Below are 23,977 nucleotides of genomic sequence, written 5' to 3' on the forward strand. Positions count from 1 at the left end.
AAGTCAGATCAGAACAGAACCGGCTCTGCAGATGTAACTACTGTACGTTGAATGATATGTGGTAAACACCTTCCTGAAGGCCGGCTGTACAGCTGAGGCTGTGAATATCACTGATTTTGCAGGATTTTGGTCATAAGCCAAAGTTTTGGACATGTTGAAATTTTGGCCTGATTGCAGAAGGAAAGCTAAGAGCTCACACACGTTGTTACAACTCCTAAAGGCAACACAATGTGTGTGGTAAATCACAAATATGGTGGCACTAGAAGAAAAGTTAGGGGATCTCTAAAGTCATTAGGATTCATCCTCTGGAGACCATTTCATGGCACTTCAACCAGTGGATGATGGGATGTCCCAGTCTGGACCAAAGTGGACTGACCTTCATCGACCCAGAGCCATGACACTAGATAGAATGGCTGACATGACTGGAGGTTAATGAGTGATGGTGACTTCTGTTTTGAAGGTCAAGACTGAGGGTGCATAGCTAATGAAAACACAACTGACAATCAACACTTGAAAAGAGATTGGAAAATCAATGAATCTATAAACAGGTCATGATATTATTACATACAAAGAGCGAGCATCATTGTGACTTTTGACACTTTAAAGATCAGCGTGTTATTCATGACGTCCTTCAGCATCTCTCCTTCGCGTTAAACTGATTGACTTTGTAGCAGCTCTCTGTGTTGGTGAGTGCAGAGCTGCTCGGGTGTTTGATTGTTTTAGCTGCTTGTTTTTCCTAAAATGAGCTGCAGGAAGTGTTTCCTGTTTTGAATACACTATGAATAGAAGTGTGTGTCCCTGTAATTGTGTGTGTGTGAAAGAGGGAGAAAGAGAGAGAGAGAGAGAGAGAGAGAGAGAGAGAGAGAGAGAGAGAGAGAGAGAGAGAGAGAGAGGTCAAATCAGTATGGAAAGGGCATAGGTGAGTTGCTTCCCTACGCTGGCTGTGAATGTGATGATTCCACACACATTTCTGTATCTACAAAGCTACATATGCACATGACAGGATACAGTTACAGTGATCAGACAGTCACTCGCACAGTCAGCTCTTCATTGTTGTGCTGACTTACTGTGTTCTTCCTTTTCGTCTCTCTCTCACAACTCTCCTCTTCATCGCTCCAGGAAACAGGACACAGTAAACTTCCAGCTTCTGTTTCTCCCACTTCCAAGTGGAAGTAGGTACATGTATGTGGGAAGCACTTTGTGCGCGTATGTGTGTGCGCACTGGAAAATGGACCTCCTGTCCCCTTCGTGCTCCCTTCTTTCTCACGTAGAAGAAGCAAACTGTTTATATCATCAACATAAATCTAACACGCACCCCAAAAACATGGACACATACACACAAGCGTGACTCAGATACACCTGGCCGTCACACGTCACATTTGAAAAAGTTTCATTTCTTGAAAGAGCTGTGAAACGCTCTGGATCAGTGGCTTCAGGGGGCTGATTATGAATCATTACAAAGGGAGACAAGCTGAAGATAGCGAAGATAAGGAGAACGCCCACTGGTTTCAACACTTTTATCAAACAATCTTTATCTGTACACCACCACCTCACACCAAAACGCAATTTCCAGCCTTGGACAATAGTTGGCAACTGTGGGCTGACAATTAAACCATGAGACACATAGATTTGACTGGGGCTTGTTGCTCTTCCTACCTTTCCTGTCCCTTTCCAATGTGTTTTCTGTGATAAAGCTGAAATGCCTTCATCTTCATTTTCCATCTCATTAGCTAACTTTGTACACTCTGAATTATTTGGGTCATAATAAGATCTGTGTCAGCCCCTGAGAAGGAGAGTCAGTGCTGTGGTTGAGTGATTGAAGAGCGAGCCGGGAATTCACACTGTTTCACTCCGGAAGCACAAACCAAGAAGAGAAGACACGCTCACAAATCTGGTTATTTTAGAGAGTTTATTACAAACAGGATACAACAAACACAGCAGCACCAAACAAACCTGATAACAGTATTTACAAGAGAAGACAAGTCATGGGCCAGCAGACTGCTCCTCATTCTCTCAGACACTTAGCATAAACGTCCTCACACACACACATATATACAGTATGCACACAGTATATACACATATGTACAGCACAAGCAAACACTAGCTGGAATGTAAACTGGAGGACTCGGACTCTGTGGTCGTGGAGGCCCCGTGGCGTCTTCGTGGTAAAACCTTTAAACTGGAGGCTCGGCTCAGTGTGAGGGCTCTTCGGGCCGAGCTCTTGAACCCGGCCCCCAGGAAGGCGTACAGCAGCGGGTTCAGGCAGCAGTGTGCGAAAGCCATGGGCTCGGCCACCGCCAGCCACACGCTCAGGATGGCCTCCAGGCTGCAGCTGCGGGGCAGGACCTCCAGGCGCAGCATTGCATCCACAGAGATGCCCACCCCATACGGCAGCCAGCACACAAAGAAGCACAGAACCAGCGCGATGGTGGTCCTCACTGCTCGCCTTTTCTGCCTCTGGCCCCCCAGAGGGCCTCGTGTCAGCCTGGTGACGATGACGCAGTAGCACACCAGGAGGACCAGGCCTGGGATCACCAGACCCACCAGGACCAGCTGCAGGTGGAAGACTGCAACCCAGAGAGGAGCTCTGTCCTCTGGGTAGAACCGCTGGCACAGAGTGGCCCCTTCTCCTCCTTCCTGAGTCCGGGCAAACACCAAGTCGGGGACCGCCAGGAGGCCAGCAGGCAACCAGGCACCTGCAGGGAGAGGAGGTGAAAGAAGTGAGAGACTGTGAGGGGAAGGTGGTAGAAAGAAGATCAGAGAAGAGTTGCGAGGTGGAAAAGCGCCAACACAAAGCAAATCAGCGTTCAGACACTCACCCACATACACCAGTCTGTGCGCCAGCAGCTGCCTCAGCCCCCCGGTGTTGGTGTCCGTGGCTCGGACCACTGCCAGGTAGCGGTCCAGGCTGATGAAGGCCAGGATGAGCACGCTGCCGTACAGGTTGACCGTGTAGATAACATGCACACCAACGCAGGTGGCCGCTCCGAAGCGCCAATCAGCCATGGCCGCGTCCACGGCCCAGAACGGCAGCGCCAGAACAAAGAGGAGATCAGCAGCTGACAGGTGGAGGCGATACCGGTCTGTGAGGCTGCACTTTGACCTGTAGCCAAACACAGGAGAGCGAGTCCAATCATGAAGCCTATCGGTGAGAGACTCACTAGAAGCTTATCAACCACCAACCCTGCACCTGTTCTCTCACCTGCGCTGGCAGCCCAGCACTATGACGACCAGACCGTTTCCTGTGATGCCCAGGGTGAAGATGAGGGCGTAGACCACAGGCAGGAAGACCTGCCGGAGATCAGCGGTCATGATGTGCTCCACATCACAGGGCTCCTCCAGATCCACCCCCAGGTCACCAGAACCAGAACCCGAGCCTGTGTCATTGTAGTCGTACTCCAAGATAATATGCTGCAGATGGAAGATGTTAGATGATGTTAGATGAGGGAGGAAAGAGCAACATCCTGAACACACATCTGTGACTGCACATCATGAACCACCTCACCTCATAGTATGACATGTCGGAGGTGCTCCCTCTCCTCTCAGCTGAGTGAAGTGGAGATTTCTGTCTGCAGGGGTTTTATAGTTGTGTTCACGCTCCTCCTCCAAACACTCCAACACATCTGTGTTCCTGCTGGAACGTTTTTCCTGTTTTCGAGGTGTCAGGTGCTGATAGTGATTCTCTCACAGGAAGCCGTGTTGTGTGTGAGTGCACTGCTTGAATTGTTTTGGCCCTGAGACCTCTGGTTTGCGATAATCAGGGGGTCTATTGGCAATAGGAAGGACTGCCGATGAGAATCAGACAATGCGTAGTGTGCATGTGAGAGAGAGACAGCACGTCTCCAGCCTCCATGCTCTGTTAAATGAGGACAAGCAGCAGCAGCTTTCAGCTCTCACCGAGTGTGAACATATTTGCTGTGTTTGCGTCACTGTCTTACACCATGCCTGCAAGCTGATGTATTTGTGAACATGCATGAGAGGCAGACCGAGAGGCAGGTGGAGGAGAAGGAATGTGGTGTTCTGCAAGCGAGTGGGAGATGAGTATCAGTTCTGTTGCTGCCAGGCTTTCACTGTTAATGGACCATGGATGTGCGTTTGTGATACGAGTGTGTCACCTCTCTGAGAGCGGAGTAACTAATGTTTCAACACCAACGCGTGCAGGGGCACATCCCTCTGCAGTCCCTCGTTATGGAGTGTGAACCTGGATTTTGAAAGTGTTTAACAGAATAAGTGAATAAACCGATCAGTTTAAATGAAGGAGCTGCAATTGACCAGCTGCTGTGCTGAGTCTGACCAATCAGAGCATCTAATGCTGTGAGCTTCAGTTTGTTCTCACTGTAAACATCTGGCAGTGGAAAGATTACATGTTAAATGTGATTCCAGCTTGAAATTCAATTATAGTAAGTAAGTAAGTAAGTAAGTCAATTTTAATGACATTTCATTGTAAATGATGTGCTAACTGATAATCATTAAAGTCTACACTCTCGTCCATGTGTGAGGCCGGGCTGCTGAGCAGACACACTTCCTGGCTTTGAACTGGCACTTCTGACTGTGACTCTCCATCCTCTCCCAACACATTAATCCCATAAGAAAACAGCAACACACCCACGAATAAACACTGTCAAACCTCCAGCACTGGACCCTCAGTCTCTTATCTCTTTTTCTCATTTTCCCCACCCTTCCTCCACCTTCCCTGCTATCAGCAGAGACATCTCAAAAATAACACTGCTGTGTAAACCCCCTCAAAGGGTGAACAGCGATGTAAAAAGATGTGTTCGTGGTTTATCCTGAGCACAGTCACCAGATGACTTGGTAAACATGCCTCTTGGAACAGACGCCTATACTAACAGCATAAATCAGGGTTGTGCTGCTGAGCTTTTCTTTTTAAAGCAAACATCTTGATTGGAGAAAACACAGGTGTAAATACTGCATTAACTCCAGGCTGCAGTCCAATTAGATGCACAGGATCCGGAGCTCGTTATCGTGATTACTGGTGCACTGGGACACTAACAGACTAACTGTTAATGGCACTGATTACAGCGGCTGTGACAGGTCAGTGTTCTGTACTAAGGCACACTCAGAGCACAGGGCTGACATACTGTGGGCTGGGTCATTGATGAAGTAGCGCCATCATGTGGCCTCTTGAAGGAAGGGTCTTTCAGTGCATATTACATTACAGTACTACAAACAAGGTGTCTAAATAAACAAATCCTTTCTGTTTGGAAATTATTTGACTTATAATTTAGCATAACACAAAGCCACCAGGTCAGACATTTGCTTCCACTCATTTGACGGTGCCTTCACGGCACGGAAAATTTCAGAAGCTTCTGATCATTGGAGTCAGTTGGAGGCGGACCTGAGGATGTATTTTAACACATAACTTCAAACTCGGTGCCTCTTTGTGTGCCATCACGGGAAAATCAAAACAAATCTGCCAAAAACCAACGAGTCTGGCTCATCCTTAGGAGCAATGTCCAAATGTTTGAAGGAAACTCATTCCTCCGTACAAACAATAGTAGACAAGTATAAACATCACAGGAGCACGTAGCCAACATAGCGCTCAGGAAGGAGACAAGTTTTGTCTTCGAGAGACGGACGTACTTTGGAGCATAAAGTACAGCAAAGAACCTTTTGAAGATGCAGGAGGAAACAAGTACAACAGTATCTGTATCACAGTAGAACAATGACCACAAGCAGACTTTCAATGTTGTGGCAAAGAGGCTTGAGGTCACCAATGTCAAGGTACTGGTACAAGCCCTGATCTCAATCAAATAGAAATCTTATGGGCAGAACTGAAAAAGCACATGCAAACAAGCAGGCCTACACACCCGACTCTGCTAAAGCAGTTCTGTCTGAAGTAAAGGGCCAAAATTCCAGAAACTCAGGAGCTTGTGGAAGGTTTGCCGAAATGTCTGACCCAACTTAATTTAAAGGCAATACCACCAAATACTCAGTGAATGTCAACTTCTTCTCTACTGGGAACTCCATGAAAGAGACAAAAGGTGAAATAAATCTCACAGAGACATCTCACACTCTTAAAGTAAAGTGGTGATCCAAACTGACCTAAGACAGGGAATGTTTAAATGTCAGGAATTGTGAAAAACAGAGTTTAAATGTATTTGCCAAAGGTGTATGTAAACTTCTGACTTCAACTGTCCAGTTAAAACAGCATTAATGTAAACAATTCAATAAAGCAACACATAAACATTCAGTTATCTTGTATGAAACTTTAAATGCAATTTTGAACTTCGACAAAAAATAAATAGCATGCAAGCGTGACGAACTGCAGCAGGACTTGGGAATGAACTCAGATGTGCAGCTATGACTCCAATAAATATGTATACAACTCCAGATAAATGACAAAAAGTATTTACAGACTGATACTCAGAACAGGAATAACAGCCAGGCTGAAGATCAACAAAAACGTTACACGTAAAAGCCACATCAGCACTCGAACACTTAGCACTGTAACAATTAAACTTCACCTTAAAAAAAAAAAAAAGTCCAGTCACATCTAACGCGTTTCTCTGACAATCATGCTGCTGTTGCCGCGCAACTGGGCAAGCAAGTCTCTGAATCCGCATGTCTTCTTCTGTGCTCTCTGACTGTGTGCGGCCCCTTTCGTCTCGGTGGTTTCCTGAATGGGCGCAGAGGGAAAAAACTCGGCAGTGCGATCTGCGTCTGCTGGATCACCAATTTCTTGCTCCCTACACCCTTCAAAACCAGGACTGTGACCGCTGGCTGGGTGAAGGCCGTCGTTTTCAGTCCAGCCGATACCGATGTGTCGGGGGTGACCGTTGCTGTGGAGACGCTGCTGCTTGGCAACACGAGGACCCTGAGAATCATCTCTTGTCCTCTTCCTCCTGTTCTTCTTCCTCTCCTTTTTCACTGGAGCTCTGAGACGCTGTTGAAGGTTCCTGAAACAAAAAACGCAGCACGTTCAGGTCTTTTCTCATGTAAACAGACATCTGATCCGCTTCGCTCCTGCAGGCATTGTGTGTTGTGTGAGTTTACCTCTGAAGGAACGAGTGTGGCCTGGAGCAGGCTGATGGCCCCCCCTCTCCCGCACGCTCCACAGTTTGCTTTGCCTTGTTCTTGATCTGAAGCCTTTTCTTGACCAGCTGTACGTGGGTCAAAAGCCTCCTGACAAAACAGAGAGGTGCGGTTATAATCACCTTGCAGCACATCAATCTGCGTAGCTACTGGCGCTCCACCTTGAAGCCAGCAGCCGTTCTCGCACCACACGCACAGACAGTCTTACCCCCTCGCATTAGGCAGCCTCCGCGGCCTCCAGTTCTTCATCAGGACCCACTGGTCACATGTCAGGGACTTGGGATCTGAAGAACAAAGCAGAAAACGGGGCTGAGCCTGCCGGATCACAGCAAGCAGTCACCTCCTCCAACTGATGAGCAGAGACCGTGTAAACGTGGAAGTTATTCAGCCTCAAAGCACAGAAGAGAAACTGGTAATGATGCAGGCTTTGTGAAAAAACAAAACAGACATTGCTGTAGCAGCGACCCAATTACCCGACACAGACGTTACATTGTCTCACCATTGTCGAGGAGTTTATTTTTAATTGGTGCTTTCATCTTCTTTGCCTTCTGGTAGAGTTTCCGGCAGGCTGAGCAGACGCCCTGCAGGGGCTTCGGTTTCTTGGGAGAGACACTGTAATGGAGGGAAGGACCAGAAGCTATGCTGCTGGAAACGGAGGAACAGTCTTCATCTGACTGTTCCACTCCTTCATCGGCCACCTTGACAAACTTTCCTTCATCCTCTTCGGCAACATGTTTAGCGCCATGTGTGCTGTTGATGATGTCGATGATGTCACGGCCCCTCCCTTCATCTGTACACGCTACACTGTCACTGGCTTTGGTCTTCCTTAGCCCCGCTCTCTGCCTCCTACCCCTAAACCTACGCTGGATAACTTCTTCTTCTGGGTTGGGGCTTCCCGGGGGGCTCTTCTTAGAGGTGCGTCGGGTATTCATGGGTCTTTCCCACTTCAGACAATACTCAAATGAGCTGCAAGAAACAGCAACAATGACTACCTGTGATAAAGCATCTATAAATCATACTACATTATGGGTGTACTCATTTATTTCATAATTCAACTCAAGTTACAGGATGTAAACTTTTTAGAAAGTTGTCACACAGTCTTACCTATAATATTCGACTCTTATGGACGATGTATGAATGAATGACTCCCAGCCATCTGCCTCGCACCAGCTGTCAGTCACAGGCCTGAAGACAATCAGTGAAAAGGCCAAAAACACAGCACAGTATGAGAAACATGATCTTGCTCATGCTTCTACCTGATCTTTGACAGCCTTGTTCCTTTCACATCACTCTGTTCACCCTACACGTACAATCGATGTCAGCCAAGTACAGTGCACATAGACGACGCTGTATGTCAGCACAATATCAAGTGATGATAAAAATCTGACACCAGGCTTTTACACAGGCCCTCTCCAGAAGACAACACCTCAAGGACATGTAACGTTAACGCTAATGATGGAGAGCCCTGACGATGCGTATTGTTTTAGCTGCCATGTTAGTGCTGAACATTCAAAAACTTCGTGAACTCGAAACAGTAATACAGCTGAACCAGGGACCACCGACCCGTGTTGGTGGTGATCTGACGTTGTGTTTAAACATACCCGACTCGTCTTTAGCTAATTTTAGCATCCCGGCTCTGCTACCCAGACTAAAATAAACAACAATACAACAAAACAACAACAGACTTTAGCCGACATCCGTGGAGAGACGGTCGCCCGCTGTTTAAGATAAGTTGTGGCTCTAAAACTTACTTCGTCTCAGTTCGCTCACAGTTAACGTGTTTTGACATGTTCAGGCCTGTTTTTACTGCTAACAGCTAAAAAGAGCACACAGCGAAGCGCTTACTTGTTCACATACTGCCTCGCGCCCCAGGGAGCTCGCGAACCTCGGTTTGTTTTGTTGAGCTTGAGCAGACACGACAGGCTCGAGGAGAAACCAGTTTAAGATACGCGCGCGGCGAGAGAGGACTAGTTGTTGTTCTTCTTCTTTGGTGATTTATGGCGGTTGGCATCCATTTGTGTTGCATTACCGCCACCTGCTGTAATACAACAGCTTCACCGTGACAGTGATATACGGTGTCCACCGGTGAAACGCAAGCTCTGTGCTTCCATCTTGGCCAGAATGTAATTTCAGGAGAGTGTTGTTGGTTAAATAAAGGTTAAGTTCCAAATTAAAAAGGAAAATGACCTTTAAAAAAAAAAAAAGAAAAAAAAAGAGATCACTTTCTTCCTCCACTTTCTATGTAATTCAGACAACATATCTTACATGTAATAAACATCATTGACAGACTGGGATACTACCTGGTCCACCTTAGATTACGTGAGCACAGTATGCCTGCAGACTGGTTGTCATTACACAGCTGAAAAAGTACAGGTATTAATGATAAAATTAAGAATGGCTGATTTTGCATTTAGCTGCTTGAGTTTCAGGTTCTTGGTGCACATCCTTGTGCATGTCATGGCTCGCTGAGACACTTCAACAGAACAGAGCCATCATTAATGAGGCCTGTTAGTTACTTCTGTGATTTTCCTACTATGGAAGTCAAAATGTCTGGGCCTACTTCATGTTGTACTTCAGTTGTGGAAATTTCCAAACAATATTACAACTGATCAAATTACCAGAAGTGCTGGTTGCTAATCCACACTTGCAGATATCTCATGTTCTAACACCTTGGAAGAGAAATCTAGAGAAACAGGCTTGACTGGCACGGGTGTTATATTACAAATCCTCAGTTCCATCTTGTGTAGACAGGATTGTACAACAATGGAGAGCCAGTAAATGGGTTTAAACTGTATATTACTAGATATAACGTCTTGTGTCATGGAGTTTGGGACCATGGATGAACATATGGATTCATGCTCAAGTTAAATATTACTGGTGGTAACTGAGATTAGACCAATGGAGCTACTATTAAGTTATCACTGCATTATTTACAGATTGAGACTGTAACTTAAAAGGGCATTCCTGATACCCATCAAAAGCAGAGAATACTGGGATTACTACAATGCATATAAACACAGCTGTCTGCCAATGGAAGAGGTCTGAACTCCAACAAAACTTGTTATATAAAGAGCAACTTCATTGTCAGAACAGCTCAGTTTGGCTTGTGGCCTTCATCAGGGTCATCACTGGCCTGAAGCCACATGACAACTGGCGATGTTCTGCCAGAAATCCCAACTGTCTCCTACTCCTCCACAAAACACTGCCGTTTCCTCCACTGAACCTTTCCGCAGTCCTCCAGGTGCAGTATCAGATGTGACTGTGTACATTCTCTCATGAGTGGATAGCACAAAATTGCAATGAGCATTGAAACGGTTGCTATTGTTCAAGTGGGGACTTTGAACACAACTCTGGTAATTCACAGGGGAATGTCAGCCACTCAAACAGAGCATGGAGGTGGGTGGGGAGGGGGGAGGGGTTTACGGGGGCATGCAAAGAACAGAGACAGGACCTCGGGGCTTCAGTGAGCTGAAGACACAGGGGACAGAGAACAATGTGGAAGGCAGCAGTGCTTGTGTCTCTGCTGCTATGCATGAACGCGCAGGTGATTGGTGCGGCAGACAAAACCAGGGGATCTGTGGCCAAAAACTCCAGGCCAGAGAAGGAGGTGAGGACAGAGGAGGCTGAAGCAACCAACACCATTCCTGCAAGCAATACCACCTCTTCAGGTTTCTTGGGCAACTTACTGGTGGTGCCCATGGATGGCAGTCACTGGGTGGGTGTAAAGGCCCTTGCCCAAGAAATGGGGCGGCGTGGCCACCGAGTCACCGTGGTGATACCTGAGATCAGCATGCGGATGGGTCCAGGGAAACACTATGACACTGTGACCTACCCTGTTCCTTATGAGAGGGCTTATATGGATTCTGTCATGGCCTCACACAAGGACTTCATGCAAAAATCGACGCAGTCTTTCACAGAGAAGATAAAGACACGATACGCTCAAGCCCAGAAAATTGCAGGCATAATTCACAGCACTGCAGAAAGCCTGCTGTTCAATGAAAGTGTCATCTCACACCTGGCACAGCAGGTGAGTACAAATACAGAGGCTGAACACAACATCAGGATCAGCTGTGAAATCCATTGAATTTCAATATCAGAGTTTTGCACTTTCTACTAAATTTGTGAGGCATTAGCTCCGACTGTGGCTAGAACTGAGAACTACTTCCTGGGGCTGTTGCTGGTGTGAAGTGTTCATGTTATTGTGCAGAAGCCATATATCTACTGAGGATGGGACAGCGGTAGAGGGAGTATTCACTTCTTTTACTTATATGAAAGCACTGCAAAAATGTGAAAGTACCTTGTGACTGATATATTGATAAATATGACATTATTAGAAAGGTAATACTGATGCAACAATGTGTAAGTAGTATTTTACTGTTGTAGATAGTTGAGGTGGAGCTACTACTTAAAATACTGCTGGGTAACAAATCTGTAATAACATATAACAATTCATACATTGATTATACCTAATTTATAATATTTTATATTAATAATCTGAACCAAAGAAAGCTGTCAAATGGAGCGGAGTGAAAAGTACAGCATTTGTTTTTGAAATGTTTGTGTGTGTGCTATCAGATAGACATAGTGGAGTAAAAGGTACAATATAATCTTCTGAAGGTGGAGTAGAGTGAAGAACTTGCTTTCCACTGTGTAATAGATGGATGGTTTGTTGATGCAAAAACAGCGAGCTGTCTCATCTGTGCACATGCTCGCTGTCTTCTGCACAATCAATGCATGAATGTGTGACGCAGGAGAAAAGATGATTGATTCGCACTCACTGTTCAAGATTCACCCCTTTCTCCTATTTCCCCTTTGTAAATCTTCATTCTGCAGGGCTTTGATGCTGTCTTAACAGACCCCATGGTGCCCACAGGCTCATTAATAGCTCGGAAATTGGGTGAGTTCTGCCACACTTGGACTGTTTGTGTTCTTACACGTCTGCACGTTTTTCCTCACCGTTCTTTGCTAAATCATTTTCAGGCATCCCCACTATTAATCTGCTGAGGGGGATTCCATGTGCGTTGGATATGAAGTCTGCAGGCTGCCCCTCCCCGCCTTCATTTGTGCCTCGATTCTTCACCGGATACATCGATAAAATGAACTTCAAGGAGAGGACTTTCAACACTTTGGTGAGCACTCATAACCATACGCTGTACGCACGGGCACGAGCATGGCCTGAGGGGTGGCTGTGTTTTTATTCTGTAAAATAAAACCACAAGCTTCAGATATTTTGAGAAGCATAATCACCTTCCTTTGTGAAATTGTTTATTATTTCATGATGCCTCTACAGGTGGCTCTACTGGAGCCGCTGCTATGCCGACTGCTGTACTGGCACTTTGACCACATAGCCTATCAGTTCCTGGGAGAGGAGGTGGGCATAGCTGAAGTGCTGTCAGACTCTGCTATTTGGCTGCTGAGGTAACATGTACAAAGGTTGTATGAGATATCAGTGAGATGAATATAGGTCAGCCTAGACTGCCGTGTGCACAAGTTCTCACACACATATTTATATACTAATAAACGAGGGAAGAATATATTAAAAGGGTACTTTTTTACTGCCATTCCATGCCACTAAATCAAACTGGGAGAAAAGAAGATCCTAGATTCTTTGTCTCATATTCACAGAAATATCATGATACTGTGTTTAAACAGGTATGACTTCGTACTGGAGGTCCCGCGCCCTCTCATGCCTAATATAGTACTAGTTGGTGGAATCAACTGCAACGTGAAAAATCCTCTGCCTGAAGTAAGGCCCCTTTTTTTCTTTTTTCTTTTGATGAAAAAACATTAAACATGTCAATTTTCTTTAACTTTCTCCTCACTTTATCTCACTGCTTCCAATGCAGGGAGACATAGAGATACAAAAAGAGAGGTGAATGCCTGACCCAACTCTGTGTGTGAGTTTGCAGGATTTGGAGCCCTGGGTGTCAGGAAAACATGGGTTTATAGTGTTCACTCTGGGCAGCATGGTGTCAGAAATGCCAGAAGAGATAACCTTGGTCTTCCTAGAAGCCTTCAGACAGATTCCACAGAAGGTACAGGAATATACACAATGTGAACGTACATGCAAATGCATTTCAAATCAATGCAACCATTAAAAAGCACTAAATGACCCTTCTTTTGTTAGGTAATATGGAGGTACACTGGGCAGGTTCCTGACAGTGTCCCAGAAAATGTGAAGATAATGGAATGGGTGCCTCAAAATGATCTACTGGGTCAGTAAACCTGCTGGCACGCTTGCCAAAACTGACCAATTATGTGTTACATACCATAATAGGAGCTGGTAGTTTTTTATTTTTTAACAGGGAGATGGCCCAAACAAGGACAAATTTTCACACTAACCCCAACCCTGAAGTAAAAACTGTATCTTTGTATATCTATGGAGAGGAGGGGATGGCAGGCTAATAAGGGGGATGCATTTTGGTCATGTTGTTAACAAGGGGGCTGGCAGATGCATAATGTTTGGCGTCTTTGTGCGTGTTGTGTGTTAGCACATCCTGGAGCTCGGGCTTTTATCACTCATGCTGGCTCACATGGTCTCTTTGAGGGACTGTGTCACGCCGTTCCCATGGTGATGGTGCCAATTGCTGGGGACCAGCCAGACAACGCACAGAGGTTTGCGAGCAAAGGCGCGGGAGTCGTGCTGGATATTGTTTCGATCACCACGGAGAGCCTTCTTCAGGGGCTGAATGACATCATCAATGACACCAGGTGAGGGGGTCCGAGCGCTCACGATGTGACTCTCGTTGGGAATCTGCTTTTCAAAATATCTGCTTCACTTCCATGTTGTATTCCTCAACTTATGTGCAGGCATAAAGAGAATATGCAGAAGCTGTCAGCTCTCCATAAAGACCGACCAACTGACCCACTCGACCTTTCAGTGTACTGGACAGAATTTGTGATGCGGCACAAAGGGGCAAAACATCTCCGGGCTGCTGTCCATGACCTCAACTGGATCCAGTACTTCTGCTTGGATGTAATAGCGCTACTGGCTACTGTAGTGCTGATGTTTGTAATAGTGACAGTAAAATGCTTGAAACTATGCTTCCGGAAACTGAGCAGGAAGAGGAAGCAGGACTAAACCGGCGCTACGTTTGCACCTTTATGTCAGCAACAACACTGTTTGTGAAGGCAGATTACAAGCTAATCATTGTCATTGTAATCAGGAGTAAGAAGAATAACAGAAGCCATGAGGTGATCAGAAAAACATTTAATAACAGAAAATACAGATTATTATTAGACTGGTCTGGGCTTGAACAGTGATGAGCATTAGTGGCCACCTTTCTTTGGTGGGAACAGAGTGTACTCTACAGCCAGAGCAACAGTAAAGGCAGCAAAGCCCCACTTGAATCCTCTCAGTAGCACATCAGACAGAGTCACGGCACGAGCGAAGCCGCCTGAGTATCTCCAAGCCTCGTTACTGCAGAGGGAGAGTGACAGCAACAGGACAGGAAGACAGGGAGAAGGGTCAGGAATAAGAACTGTGAAAATATCAGCTCCATATATCTCATAGGTATAAATACTGACCGTGCCCATGGATCCTTGAGGCCCCTGGCTGCCAGCCTCTTCTCTGTGAACTCCAATGGTGTTCCCTCTGTCTTCCACTGCCGCCAGTCTGGCATGGAGATCTTGCTGTGGCCGTGGTCACCTCCCATACTGAAACAGATACAGATATATGTAGGGGTTTTTAATGGTAATGACCCCTGAGCTTGCTGGTAGACACCTCACGTTGTGCCTTTCATATTAGCATTTGTTTTGGATACATCTTTACTTGTGCTTGAAGTCACAGAAACTAGCCACAATGTTTCTCGGAGTTACAACAAAGTGAAAATATGTGACATGCATATACACATGACACATGTTTATAATCCACAAAGGCTCTTCAATCCAGGATGAAACACATTTCCCCCGATGAACAGTAAAGTTTTACTGAACTGTTTCACAAGCTGCATTTCTATACCTGAACCTCAACATAGATTGCAACCTGCAACTGATTACCTCTTTAGTTTTCCTCTTTTTTTAGTCCAGAAATGTAACTTGGATCAAAGATTTCTACTGTGGAGGCAAACTAACAAAGTTTTGGTGATCAAACTGTCCCTCTTGGTCTACTTTGTTTTCATTTTGAGCAAAGCTGCTGCTGATTTCTGTCTTGTCCATGTAAATTACTCTGTACAAAGGCCTTGATGAAATAAAATAAAAGGTTTAAAAAAAAAATGCAAAATTTATCTCTGATTGATGCCACAAACTGTAAATGAGATGATTCTTCTCTAAAATAACTCACAGGTTGGCCCTAAATCTAAGTGCCTGCACAAAAGCTACACCAAGCTATTCTGTAAACAAAGTTATCTATAACACACCTAGTTACAACCACTAACATCACATCATACAGAGATATCATTGACTTTAAACTTCCAAACTGCCGAGAAGAAAGCCTAAATTTTGGTAATAGCATCGTATATCTTAATACAAGCCACATAATAATGTGTAACATTAGTGTTTTTATTTATAAATTTGATGAAAACATGCGTCCACACTAACTGACAGACAAGCTCTGGCACAATGATGTTGATGAATTTAAAACTAAAGTGTTAAATGTTAAATTGTTAATGTTAAAAGCTTCTCGCTGCCTGCTGACGTTAACCTGCTGGAGCTCAGTGGTGGTAAACGCTATTGAACATTTGTCACTTTCCTTACGTTATCAGTGACTGGCCACCTTAACACTATCATCGTCAGTGATAACTTATCTAAACTGTCTAATTATAAATAAATATGTATTTCGTGCATAATGAATCCAATTGTTGAGTAAGTAAAGTGGAGACAAACCGCCGTGTAGAGAAGGCAGACTCGTTTCCTGGGATAGCATTGCGTTAGCTAGCTCTCGATAGATAAATAAAGCATTTGTTCTGAGATGCATTACCTACACATTCATATGTGTAAATACACCGTGGTCAGCCACTATGAAAGAGCAACGACATGTGCACCAGAAATGTAAGATATTTAAAATACCACTGTACCTGAACGTTTTGTTGTGACCTCTGTTGCCGTACTCAGGGTTGCGACAGTTAATGTTGGTTTACGGCACAATTACGGCACAGCATACGGGACAAAATTCCTAAAGGGGGCATTTTGACACTTTTGTAAAGGGTAAACCAAAATATTAGCAGTACACCAATTTAATACATCCATGCAAGTACAACGATAGATAATTTTCTTGTTGCACTATTCGTTTCTCCATTTATGTAATCTGTAACCTTTTTTTTTTTTTTTTTGCTAAATGAAACACATTTTTACTCATGTACAGTTCTTATTAATCTATACACATGCTGTAAATATTTATTACGGTTCAGGATTACAGGGGATCACGAAATTCTATCATAATGTTAATACTTACTCAACTATCAGCCTGCTGGTAGACTGTTTTAAAAGATAAGTTTCACATCCACATTATATGGATTTAATGACTACTAAAAACATTTCATTAGTCATTTATTATTCAAAGCGTTTAATATTACTAACAAAGAACTTTGTCTTTTTCAATTTAAACATTGAAGATAAAGAAAATCTTACCATGATATGTTTTACAAAGATGTTCTTAACACGTTTTATTAAGATGTTAATAGTAACAATGACACTGTGTGTGTTCGCAACAACCAGGTAGAACCAGTTACGAAGAGGAGACTATGTAAAAATCATAAAGTAGACAGATTTCTCCACATCAGGCCACAGTGAAAACAAGTTGTCCCCTGTCATCATTGTAGGAGCCCAGAGCAAGGTACAGACTAAAAACTGACTAAAAGATGACCTTGTTTTTTACATTGTAGCTCCTGACTTATAAACTACCTTAGAGACACTATACCAGAACAAATTTAAAATCATCAATACAGTATTTCTTAAATATTTATATTTATTGTTTTGTCTTTATTTGCTGTTGTTTCCAACTTTTATCTCCATTTGTTGAACTCTTTGTCATATCTGTAAAAAGCACTTTATGTGTATTTACCAACAAAAGGAATAGAAAAATACATTCTTCATGCATTTTGACAGTTTCTGTCTCAACTCATTCACTCACCCTGCAATTAATTCCATACAATTATGTACATGATTCGTAATAAATCACCTCATCTTATAACAAGGCTACCATGGTGTCAGGACAGCAATTATGGTGCCTGTTCAGCTCAATGTCCATGATGCTTGTTGGCCAAGCGTGTGTGTGTGTGTGTGTGTGTGTACATGTGTGTGAATGGGCTCAGACTCAGCCAGTGAATTAGAGTTTGCTTTGTTTGTTGAGCAGTTCCTTCAAAGCATCCAGATTCTCCCCCTGTGGAGCTTCAGGCCATGCACTGTGGTCTAGAGACAAACACAAAACACCACAGGAATTCACTGTACTGTGTAGTATATTGTATAGTACATAGTATACTGTCAAGACAGATATACTGTATGTGGGTGTGTTAGCAAGATGCACGTACTGGGTATCTCCCACATGGAGCGGTACAGACTCTGTCCTGCATCAACTCTCAGGGTGGTTCCAGAAATGTAGGAGGCAGCAGGAGAGAGCAGGAAACACACTGCTGATGAGATCTGAACAGAGACAGTAAATAAATCAATAAATATGTACTGCCTGTCACACTGCAACAAAGCCACAGAAGTACAGCAGGTACTCTGTATCAATTGCTCTCAGAGTATTGAAAGGGCTGGACTGCCCGCCTCATGACACCCACTGTTCTTCTACTATATCAGATCATTTCGAAATATCATCTGACACGTATTGCAGCTGTAGCTGGATGTGATGCATATGAAACAATTCAATTTTCTTAAATATACTGTGACACTGATAACAGATGTTTGTGTGTTTATATTGGCATGGTATAACTTTGGATGCATTGAATTGGGAACATGAAAATCCTATAAACTGACATTTTCACAATGTTCTACATATGTATGCACTTCCAAGAACACGGCAACACATGGTTCAAAGACTTTTTAAATATAACACGGCAGTGCCTGCTGCTCAAGGTATTGTGGGTGTCGCTGCATAGTTGCACACCTCCTCTGGTACTCCCAGCCTCTTTGCAGGGCTGAATAGAGCAGACATCTTGAAGAGATGTGGCCCAAGCTCCTTGTAGTTCTCCATCGCAGTTTTGGAAAAGATTGTGCCCTGCAATCAGACAAGACTTGAAATGACTGCATCATTAAAACACTGATCCTGCATGAACTCATGACCTGTACTTACAGGTGCGACAGAGTTGACTCGCACTCCTGAGGCTGCCCACTCGATGGCCAGGCTCTTTGTTAAGTTGTCCACTGCTGCCCTCGCTGCCCCTGTGTGGCTGTCAGGCAGAGAGCATATTCACAAACAGCAGGAGAGTGTGTGAGCTGTAAATTCGTGTATGAAATTGGTAGGTGGTGGTGCTTACGCCATGCCTGGGAAGCCTTTCCACATGTCAACGATGATGTTGACGATCACACCCCCGTGCTGTTTCATCCACGCAGTGTAGACTGTGGACAGAGCAGCAAAGTCACACTGGCGGCTTTCACAAACAGACCCTGACCTAACCTAACGTTAGGGGCATCTTACCCTGCTGGCAGCAGTGAAAGGTTCCAGTCAGATTGGTGTCTATCACAGCTTTCCATCCTTTAGAGGACATGTGCTCTGCTGGGCTGCTGAACTGACCTCCTCCATTGTTCACCAGGAAGTCTATCCTGCCGTGCTGCTTCAGCACAGACGATACAAGGGCCTTCACCTGCCGCACAAAACAAGATGCCACAATGACACCTGGCGACCGTGCAGTGACAACACAAAGCGGTCTCAGAAGCTGAAGGTGTGTGTAGGCCAGGGGTGGGCAACATGTTCCACAAAGGGCCGCTGTGGCTGCAGGTCTTCATTCCAACCAAGCAAGAGCTCACAGTTTGACCAATCAGCTGTCTGAAGAGTGAGATCAGTTGATTGAATGAGTCAAGTCTGGTGTGCTGCTGCTTGGTTGGAAAGAAGACCTGCAGCCACAGCGGCCCTTTGTGGAACAGGTTGCCCACCCCTGGTGTAGGCTCACCTCATCCTCGTTTCGGATGTTACATTGTACAGGAGTGACACTGGCAGGACTGGAGGGAGGGATTTTTTGTCTCATCTCCTGAGCAGCTGCCTCCAACCTCTCTGTCTTCCTGCTGGAGATCACCACATTGCAACCTGGACACAAAGTAGTTCGTCACTGACTCACGTTAAGATGCAATTAATGTAAGCAAATAGTTTTTATTTAGTTACGTGATCACCACAAGTCACTAAATGTGTGCTAAATATTTTTATATCTTGGCTTGACTCGGTGGGTGAAATGAGCCTCATGTTACTGAAGTCTGAGGGGGTGTTGCACCAAATGATGTGACCCCTCACATTCTGTGACCTCAGCATGTTTTTTAGCTACATTTCCACAAACTGTGAACGTTTTTAACCACACTCTTGATTTTAATAACAGTAACCAAGCATTGTGGCCCGTCAGTAGTGCCACACACATACAGGCCTTAGCTGGTCTGACAGTCGGGTTTGAATCGCACTTCAACTGTGTTAAAGTTTACTTGGCCCATGTTGTCAGTCAGCCGCAGCTCACTTCAAATTGTAAACAGAAAAATGTCTCTTCACCCACAACACCGCCTCACTCACCCAGCTCCAGCAGCTCCGCTGAGATGGCTTTACCGATACCGGTCCCTCCACCCGTTACTATTGCAACTTTGTGGTTGAACAAGCCCGGTCTGAAAACACTGGACGCCGCCATACTTGTTTCTTGAGCCTGCTGAGGGAACTTGCGAGCGCCCCCTGCTGTACGTTTTACGGCAGCAGACGTCTGCAGTCATGACAACACTGCTCGCTTCAGGAATTATTCATCCACAGACTTCACCTGTTCATACAATAAATGTGTAAAATATTGCATTATGAATAGTCAATTCTGACATATTATTCTTAACTTCAATTGTAAGTTGTGTCAGGATATTTAAGACGGCTGAGAAATAAGTGAAGCCTTTAACCAAGATTTCAGGTCTTTAAATGTCTTGTAAAAGGCATTTTATTATATTTTTATAATCATACAGACAATGAGATGTGTGTCATTATCAATCTTACCAGTGATGTTAATCATAAAACTAGAAAACTGGGAGGTAAACCGTTATTTATTTAAAGAATGAATTAAAAATAGATTGATAAAACTGAATACCATAACTGAAACATTGTTGGTCAATATCCCTCTATATTGTCTTCAAGTTGTTTATTCTATTTACCTTACTGTTGTTTTGTTTGGATGTATGCCTGATATTTGTAGTATCATGTATTTATATACTATACCCTGCAAGCGCTATCAATGATTGAACTGAGTTGTTCTGGTCTCAAAGCATCTGAAGTCTATGAAAAAGACAGTATGAAACTCCACTCAGAAATATACAATATCTATGGTACTTCAAATGCTGACTCCTTACAGTTAGACCTTTGTCATGGCAGACTTTCTGACTGGTCATTGCATTGACAATTAAGTACACTCCTCATGACAGTGAATCAGGATGGACAATACCTGCAGCTACATGGAATACAGCCATTATTACATCTGTCTAAAGTTTATCAAGTGATTATTTATAATTTCAAGCACATGTTGGCTTGTTGATCCATTGAAATATTTTCACTTGCTGCTGCAATCAGCTGTTATTCCTTAACTTGCTGGAGAGTCTAACAGGTAACTCTGTGACAGAGTGAGGGAGAAACCACTACAAGGCTTCATTGCTTATCAACTCCATTATCAGAGTGGGAACACCCAATAAAACTGAAAAAAGAAAACATATGTTTACTGCCAAGAAAATGCAGAACCCCTTTCTAATGTTGCAGCATCACAACTTGTACTAGTGTACATGGACTTTTGATGGTGCACCCTTCTCACTCATGCAGGTTTGGTGAGGAATTTTCTTGTAGTTATGACCCACCAGTTTAGATTTGACTGCTACATTATAAAACAGATGTACAAAGACAAAGAATTCCGCTCCAGACCGCTTTATTTTTGGATGTTGAGGCCATGTCCAGGTCGGTTAAATTATAGAAAACAAAGTCCCAAATCCACCAGTGATCATCGCACTTGGTTTACTGGTCCTTCAGTTCCTTCAGTCTCCTGATTGCGGACTTGACTGTGACAGCGGAAGTTGTGCTGTGAAAGACAAAACAAAACAATTAAAATTGGTGTATGCATATTAATGAATAATCCCAACTTCTCAGCCACCATTTCCATGACCACAGCAAGTTTGTCATTCCTTAACTTAGAAAAATGGTGTCACGAAAACTTGGGTGTTACTTCACGCAAGATTTATTATTGTTATTTTATTATGTATTTATTATTGGAAATGAAAATCTTGAGAAAAAAAACTGATGACAAATATTGTGCTTGTCATTTACTTTCTGAAATGAGTAGTGCTTTATTTTAAAGCCCTGTGAAATTGCTTTGTTGTTTTCTGACATTGTGCAATAGAATAATGTTGATTTTAGGTGTTTTGTAGTCAATTCGCAAAGCCATCCAATTACAATTTTTCATACTGTCATTTGCCAAGGCCATAGCTATGTTATTTCAATCAGCCTTTTCACTAAATGTACAGTTTTCGCCATCTAATCGGACAACCGTAACACTTCCAGGGCTAAACTGAGAAATATGACAGCTGCTCTGGAAAGGTCAGATGCTAGATCATGCTTCATTTTTACCAAACCAAACCTGGTCTAAATAGTCGAGAACAAGTTTCTTGTTTGAGGGCTGGGAGGTGACTATGTGTCTGTGAGCCAAGTCAAGTAACTGGTTGAAGATGTATGGTAAATCTTAATTTACATATTGCAGTCTGGCTGTGTGAGACTGATGTGTTTGTGTAATGAACTGTGCTATGACTGGCCACAAGTTATCAATATTGCCTACGCAAACTGAACAGGCAAATCGCCGGCTACCATTTAAAGATTTGTACATTACTGAGAACTTAAATGACAAATTGGGAAACAAGCCTTATTCCTGTCTGTTCCGTGAATACACTGCTTTCTGTGTCCTGTCAATTTAGGCTACGTTTACATGTGGCAGGGTATTTTCGAAAACGGATTTTTTGGTCCCTCCATTTTCAAAAATAACATCGCGCACACATCACTTTCAAAAATGCTGTTGTTTACATGTACCTGGATTAATAAGCTGTCGAGCACCATCATAACTATGCCAAACCTATGGGCACGAGTGTAAACATAGGTCGCTCACATGACGTTAAGTATTTTCAGTCGCATGTTGTGACGTTTTGGAACCTAAAACGCCGTTTAACCCTGTTTACATGCCAACACATAACCGGCATTTTCAGAAATCTCCACTTTGCCTGGAGTTTTTAAGAATGATCGTTTTTCCGTGAAAAAAAAAAAAAACCAAACTGTTTGCGTGTAAACGAGAGGCCAAGCCACATGAAAACATATGCGTTTTCCCCAAGTGTAAACGTAGCCTTACTATCAAACGACCACCAAATCCAGATACGGCCCCAGCAGCAGGCAGAACTACACCATGCTGGGGGAAAAAATATTACTGTTGCTAGTGGAGTCCTTGTATTTAGCAACTGCAGGGGATGCAGCCCCAATACCAAAGTGACTTGCTATAACGGATATAAACATATCCACAGCGCCAATTTCAGTTTGGGTGACTACATGTCTCCAGATGAGGCTGGATGATAAGACAGCAAAGCAAAGAGAAACCTACTTGTATGTCCAGGCACCTCCAGCCACTGTCTTCTTGCAGGACCCACAGTGCCAGATACCAACAGCCCTCCTCTTCATCTTGGTCTGTAAATACAAAAAGTGGCACATTAATAGCAGTTGCAAAATGGTATCCGTATGTGTGCAGTACATATGCAGAAAGCAGTGTGCCTGTTCAGTATAAGGTCTTGAATTAACAGTCTTTTGGTCAGGCTGTCCTTACCTTGCCACAGAAAGAGCAGGTGTACTTGGCATGCTGGGAGATTTCAATTTTCTTCACCATCTTCCTCAGCGACGCGCCATAACGCGTGCCATATTTACCAACGATCCCCACCTTCTTGGTACGCTTGGCCTGTGGAAAATATGGACACAATAAGTTACAATGATTTCATCTGCAGTGATACTACAGGTGTGCAAATGGCAACAATTTCCAACATACTGTCTAAAAACTACTGACAAGTCTGCCACTGAACCTCCTATCAGTACTGTTGCTGTACGGCTTAAAGAGAGTGTCTTGAGCAGTGTCCATTCAGGATATCCATACACTCCAGGCAACCTAGTTCAGAGCCAATAAGGCTCTGGGAAGACAATTTTGACAGATGACTGTGCTAGGGAACACATGTCACATCACAGCAAGTATTTAACTCACGTTTGAATCCAATAAGCTGCAAAAAGCCCCACTGAACTAGGTTGAATGAGCCCGTCACCAGTGGTATAACCAGCTAACCTCCACTAGCTTCCTCTTACCAAGCTAGCCACTTAGCCAAGTCTTAACCAATTCAACAACCCTGGAAAAGGTTTGGAGACGACTAACTGTTAAATCGTGCCACTCAGCGCGGTTTTAAAAACTGGGTCCTGTACACTGGAATCTTTAATTTAGAATCCACACACAGCAAGCTAATACGACTAACCCGCCCGGCACTTGGACTCGGTGAGTATAGCAATGGTGGCAGCCATTTCTTTCTCAACATGACATGAAAACATCGTTTTTGTAATGGATACGAACACAAGATCAACACAAGTAGCACTCGGGTATGACAAAAAAGGACACCACAAAGTGTTCAGATATGTGATTATGTCATTTCTAGCACAGAACATGGCAGATTGATACGGATTATGAGCAGGACATTTTGGCCTTACCATCGTTTCAGTGGAGACGTAGGTCCAAAGAGGGATTGCTTACCGCGCAGGCGCGATTTACTC

The 23,977-nt window shown here is 44.0% G+C and overlaps 6 protein-coding genes across 6 annotated transcripts; 1 reads left to right on the forward strand and 5 right to left on the reverse strand.

Moving 5' to 3' along the window:
* Positions 1-1,902: 1,902 nt before the first annotated feature.
* On the reverse strand, positions 1,903-3,568 carry LOC139338922 (C-X-C chemokine receptor type 4-like). The gene is made up of 4 exons (XM_070974273.1): positions 3,506-3,568; positions 3,203-3,411; positions 2,820-3,103; positions 1,903-2,696 (listed from the first exon to the last, which is right to left on the reverse strand). Exons 1-4 carry the CDS (start codon positions 3,518-3,520, stop codon positions 2,101-2,103), a joined length of 1,104 nt encoding a protein of 367 aa, XP_070830374.1. The 5' UTR covers positions 3,521-3,568; the 3' UTR covers positions 1,903-2,100.
* An 835-nt stretch (positions 3,569-4,403) lies between these two features.
* Positions 4,404-9,052, reverse strand: LOC139339239 (uncharacterized). Its single transcript, XM_070974767.1, has 6 exons — positions 8,899-9,052; positions 8,158-8,238; positions 7,553-8,019; positions 7,262-7,337; positions 7,015-7,143; positions 4,404-6,917 (listed from the first exon to the last, which is right to left on the reverse strand). The coding sequence occupies exons 3-6, from the start codon at positions 7,983-7,985 to the stop codon at positions 6,515-6,517; spliced, it is 1,041 nt and encodes a 346-aa protein (XP_070830868.1). The 5' UTR covers positions 7,986-8,019; positions 8,158-8,238; positions 8,899-9,052; the 3' UTR covers positions 4,404-6,514.
* Positions 9,053-10,546: 1,494 nt separating this feature from the next.
* LOC139338698 (UDP-glucuronosyltransferase 1A1-like) lies at positions 10,547-14,155 on the forward strand. The gene is made up of 9 exons (XM_070973946.1): positions 10,547-11,080; positions 11,887-11,950; positions 12,034-12,182; positions 12,344-12,471; positions 12,706-12,799; positions 12,963-13,088; positions 13,181-13,268; positions 13,545-13,764; positions 13,864-14,155. Exons 1-9 carry the CDS (start codon positions 10,547-10,549, stop codon positions 14,132-14,134), a joined length of 1,674 nt encoding a protein of 557 aa, XP_070830047.1. The 3' UTR covers positions 14,135-14,155.
* A 93-nt stretch (positions 14,156-14,248) lies between these two features.
* On the reverse strand, positions 14,249-16,148 carry ndufb3 (NADH:ubiquinone oxidoreductase subunit B3). The gene is made up of 3 exons (XM_070973950.1): positions 16,068-16,148; positions 14,581-14,709; positions 14,249-14,473 (listed from the first exon to the last, which is right to left on the reverse strand). The coding sequence occupies exons 2-3, from the start codon at positions 14,706-14,708 to the stop codon at positions 14,323-14,325; spliced, it is 279 nt and encodes a 92-aa protein (XP_070830051.1). The 5' UTR covers position 14,709; positions 16,068-16,148; the 3' UTR covers positions 14,249-14,322.
* Positions 16,149-16,322: 174 nt separating this feature from the next.
* On the reverse strand, positions 16,323-19,837 carry pecr (peroxisomal trans-2-enoyl-CoA reductase). Its single transcript, XM_070974611.1, has 8 exons — positions 19,703-19,837; positions 19,101-19,234; positions 18,629-18,794; positions 18,468-18,549; positions 18,284-18,380; positions 18,098-18,208; positions 17,520-17,631; positions 16,323-17,400 (listed from the first exon to the last, which is right to left on the reverse strand). The coding sequence occupies exons 1-8, from the start codon at positions 19,812-19,814 to the stop codon at positions 17,318-17,320; spliced, it is 897 nt and encodes a 298-aa protein (XP_070830712.1). The 5' UTR covers positions 19,815-19,837; the 3' UTR covers positions 16,323-17,317.
* A 1,217-nt stretch (positions 19,838-21,054) lies between these two features.
* rpl37a (ribosomal protein L37a) lies at positions 21,055-23,976 on the reverse strand. Its single transcript, XM_070974481.1, has 4 exons — positions 23,915-23,976; positions 22,998-23,126; positions 22,779-22,861; positions 21,055-21,221 (listed from the first exon to the last, which is right to left on the reverse strand). The coding sequence occupies exons 1-4, from the start codon at positions 23,915-23,917 to the stop codon at positions 21,158-21,160; spliced, it is 279 nt and encodes a 92-aa protein (XP_070830582.1). The 5' UTR covers positions 23,918-23,976; the 3' UTR covers positions 21,055-21,157.
* Position 23,977: the final 1 nt, after the last annotated feature.

The sequence above is a fragment of the Chaetodon trifascialis genome, chromosome 11 (genome assembly GCF_039877785.1).
Source record: "Chaetodon trifascialis isolate fChaTrf1 chromosome 11, fChaTrf1.hap1, whole genome shotgun sequence".
Lineage (NCBI taxonomy): Eukaryota > Metazoa > Chordata > Actinopteri > Chaetodontiformes > Chaetodontidae > Chaetodon > Chaetodon trifascialis.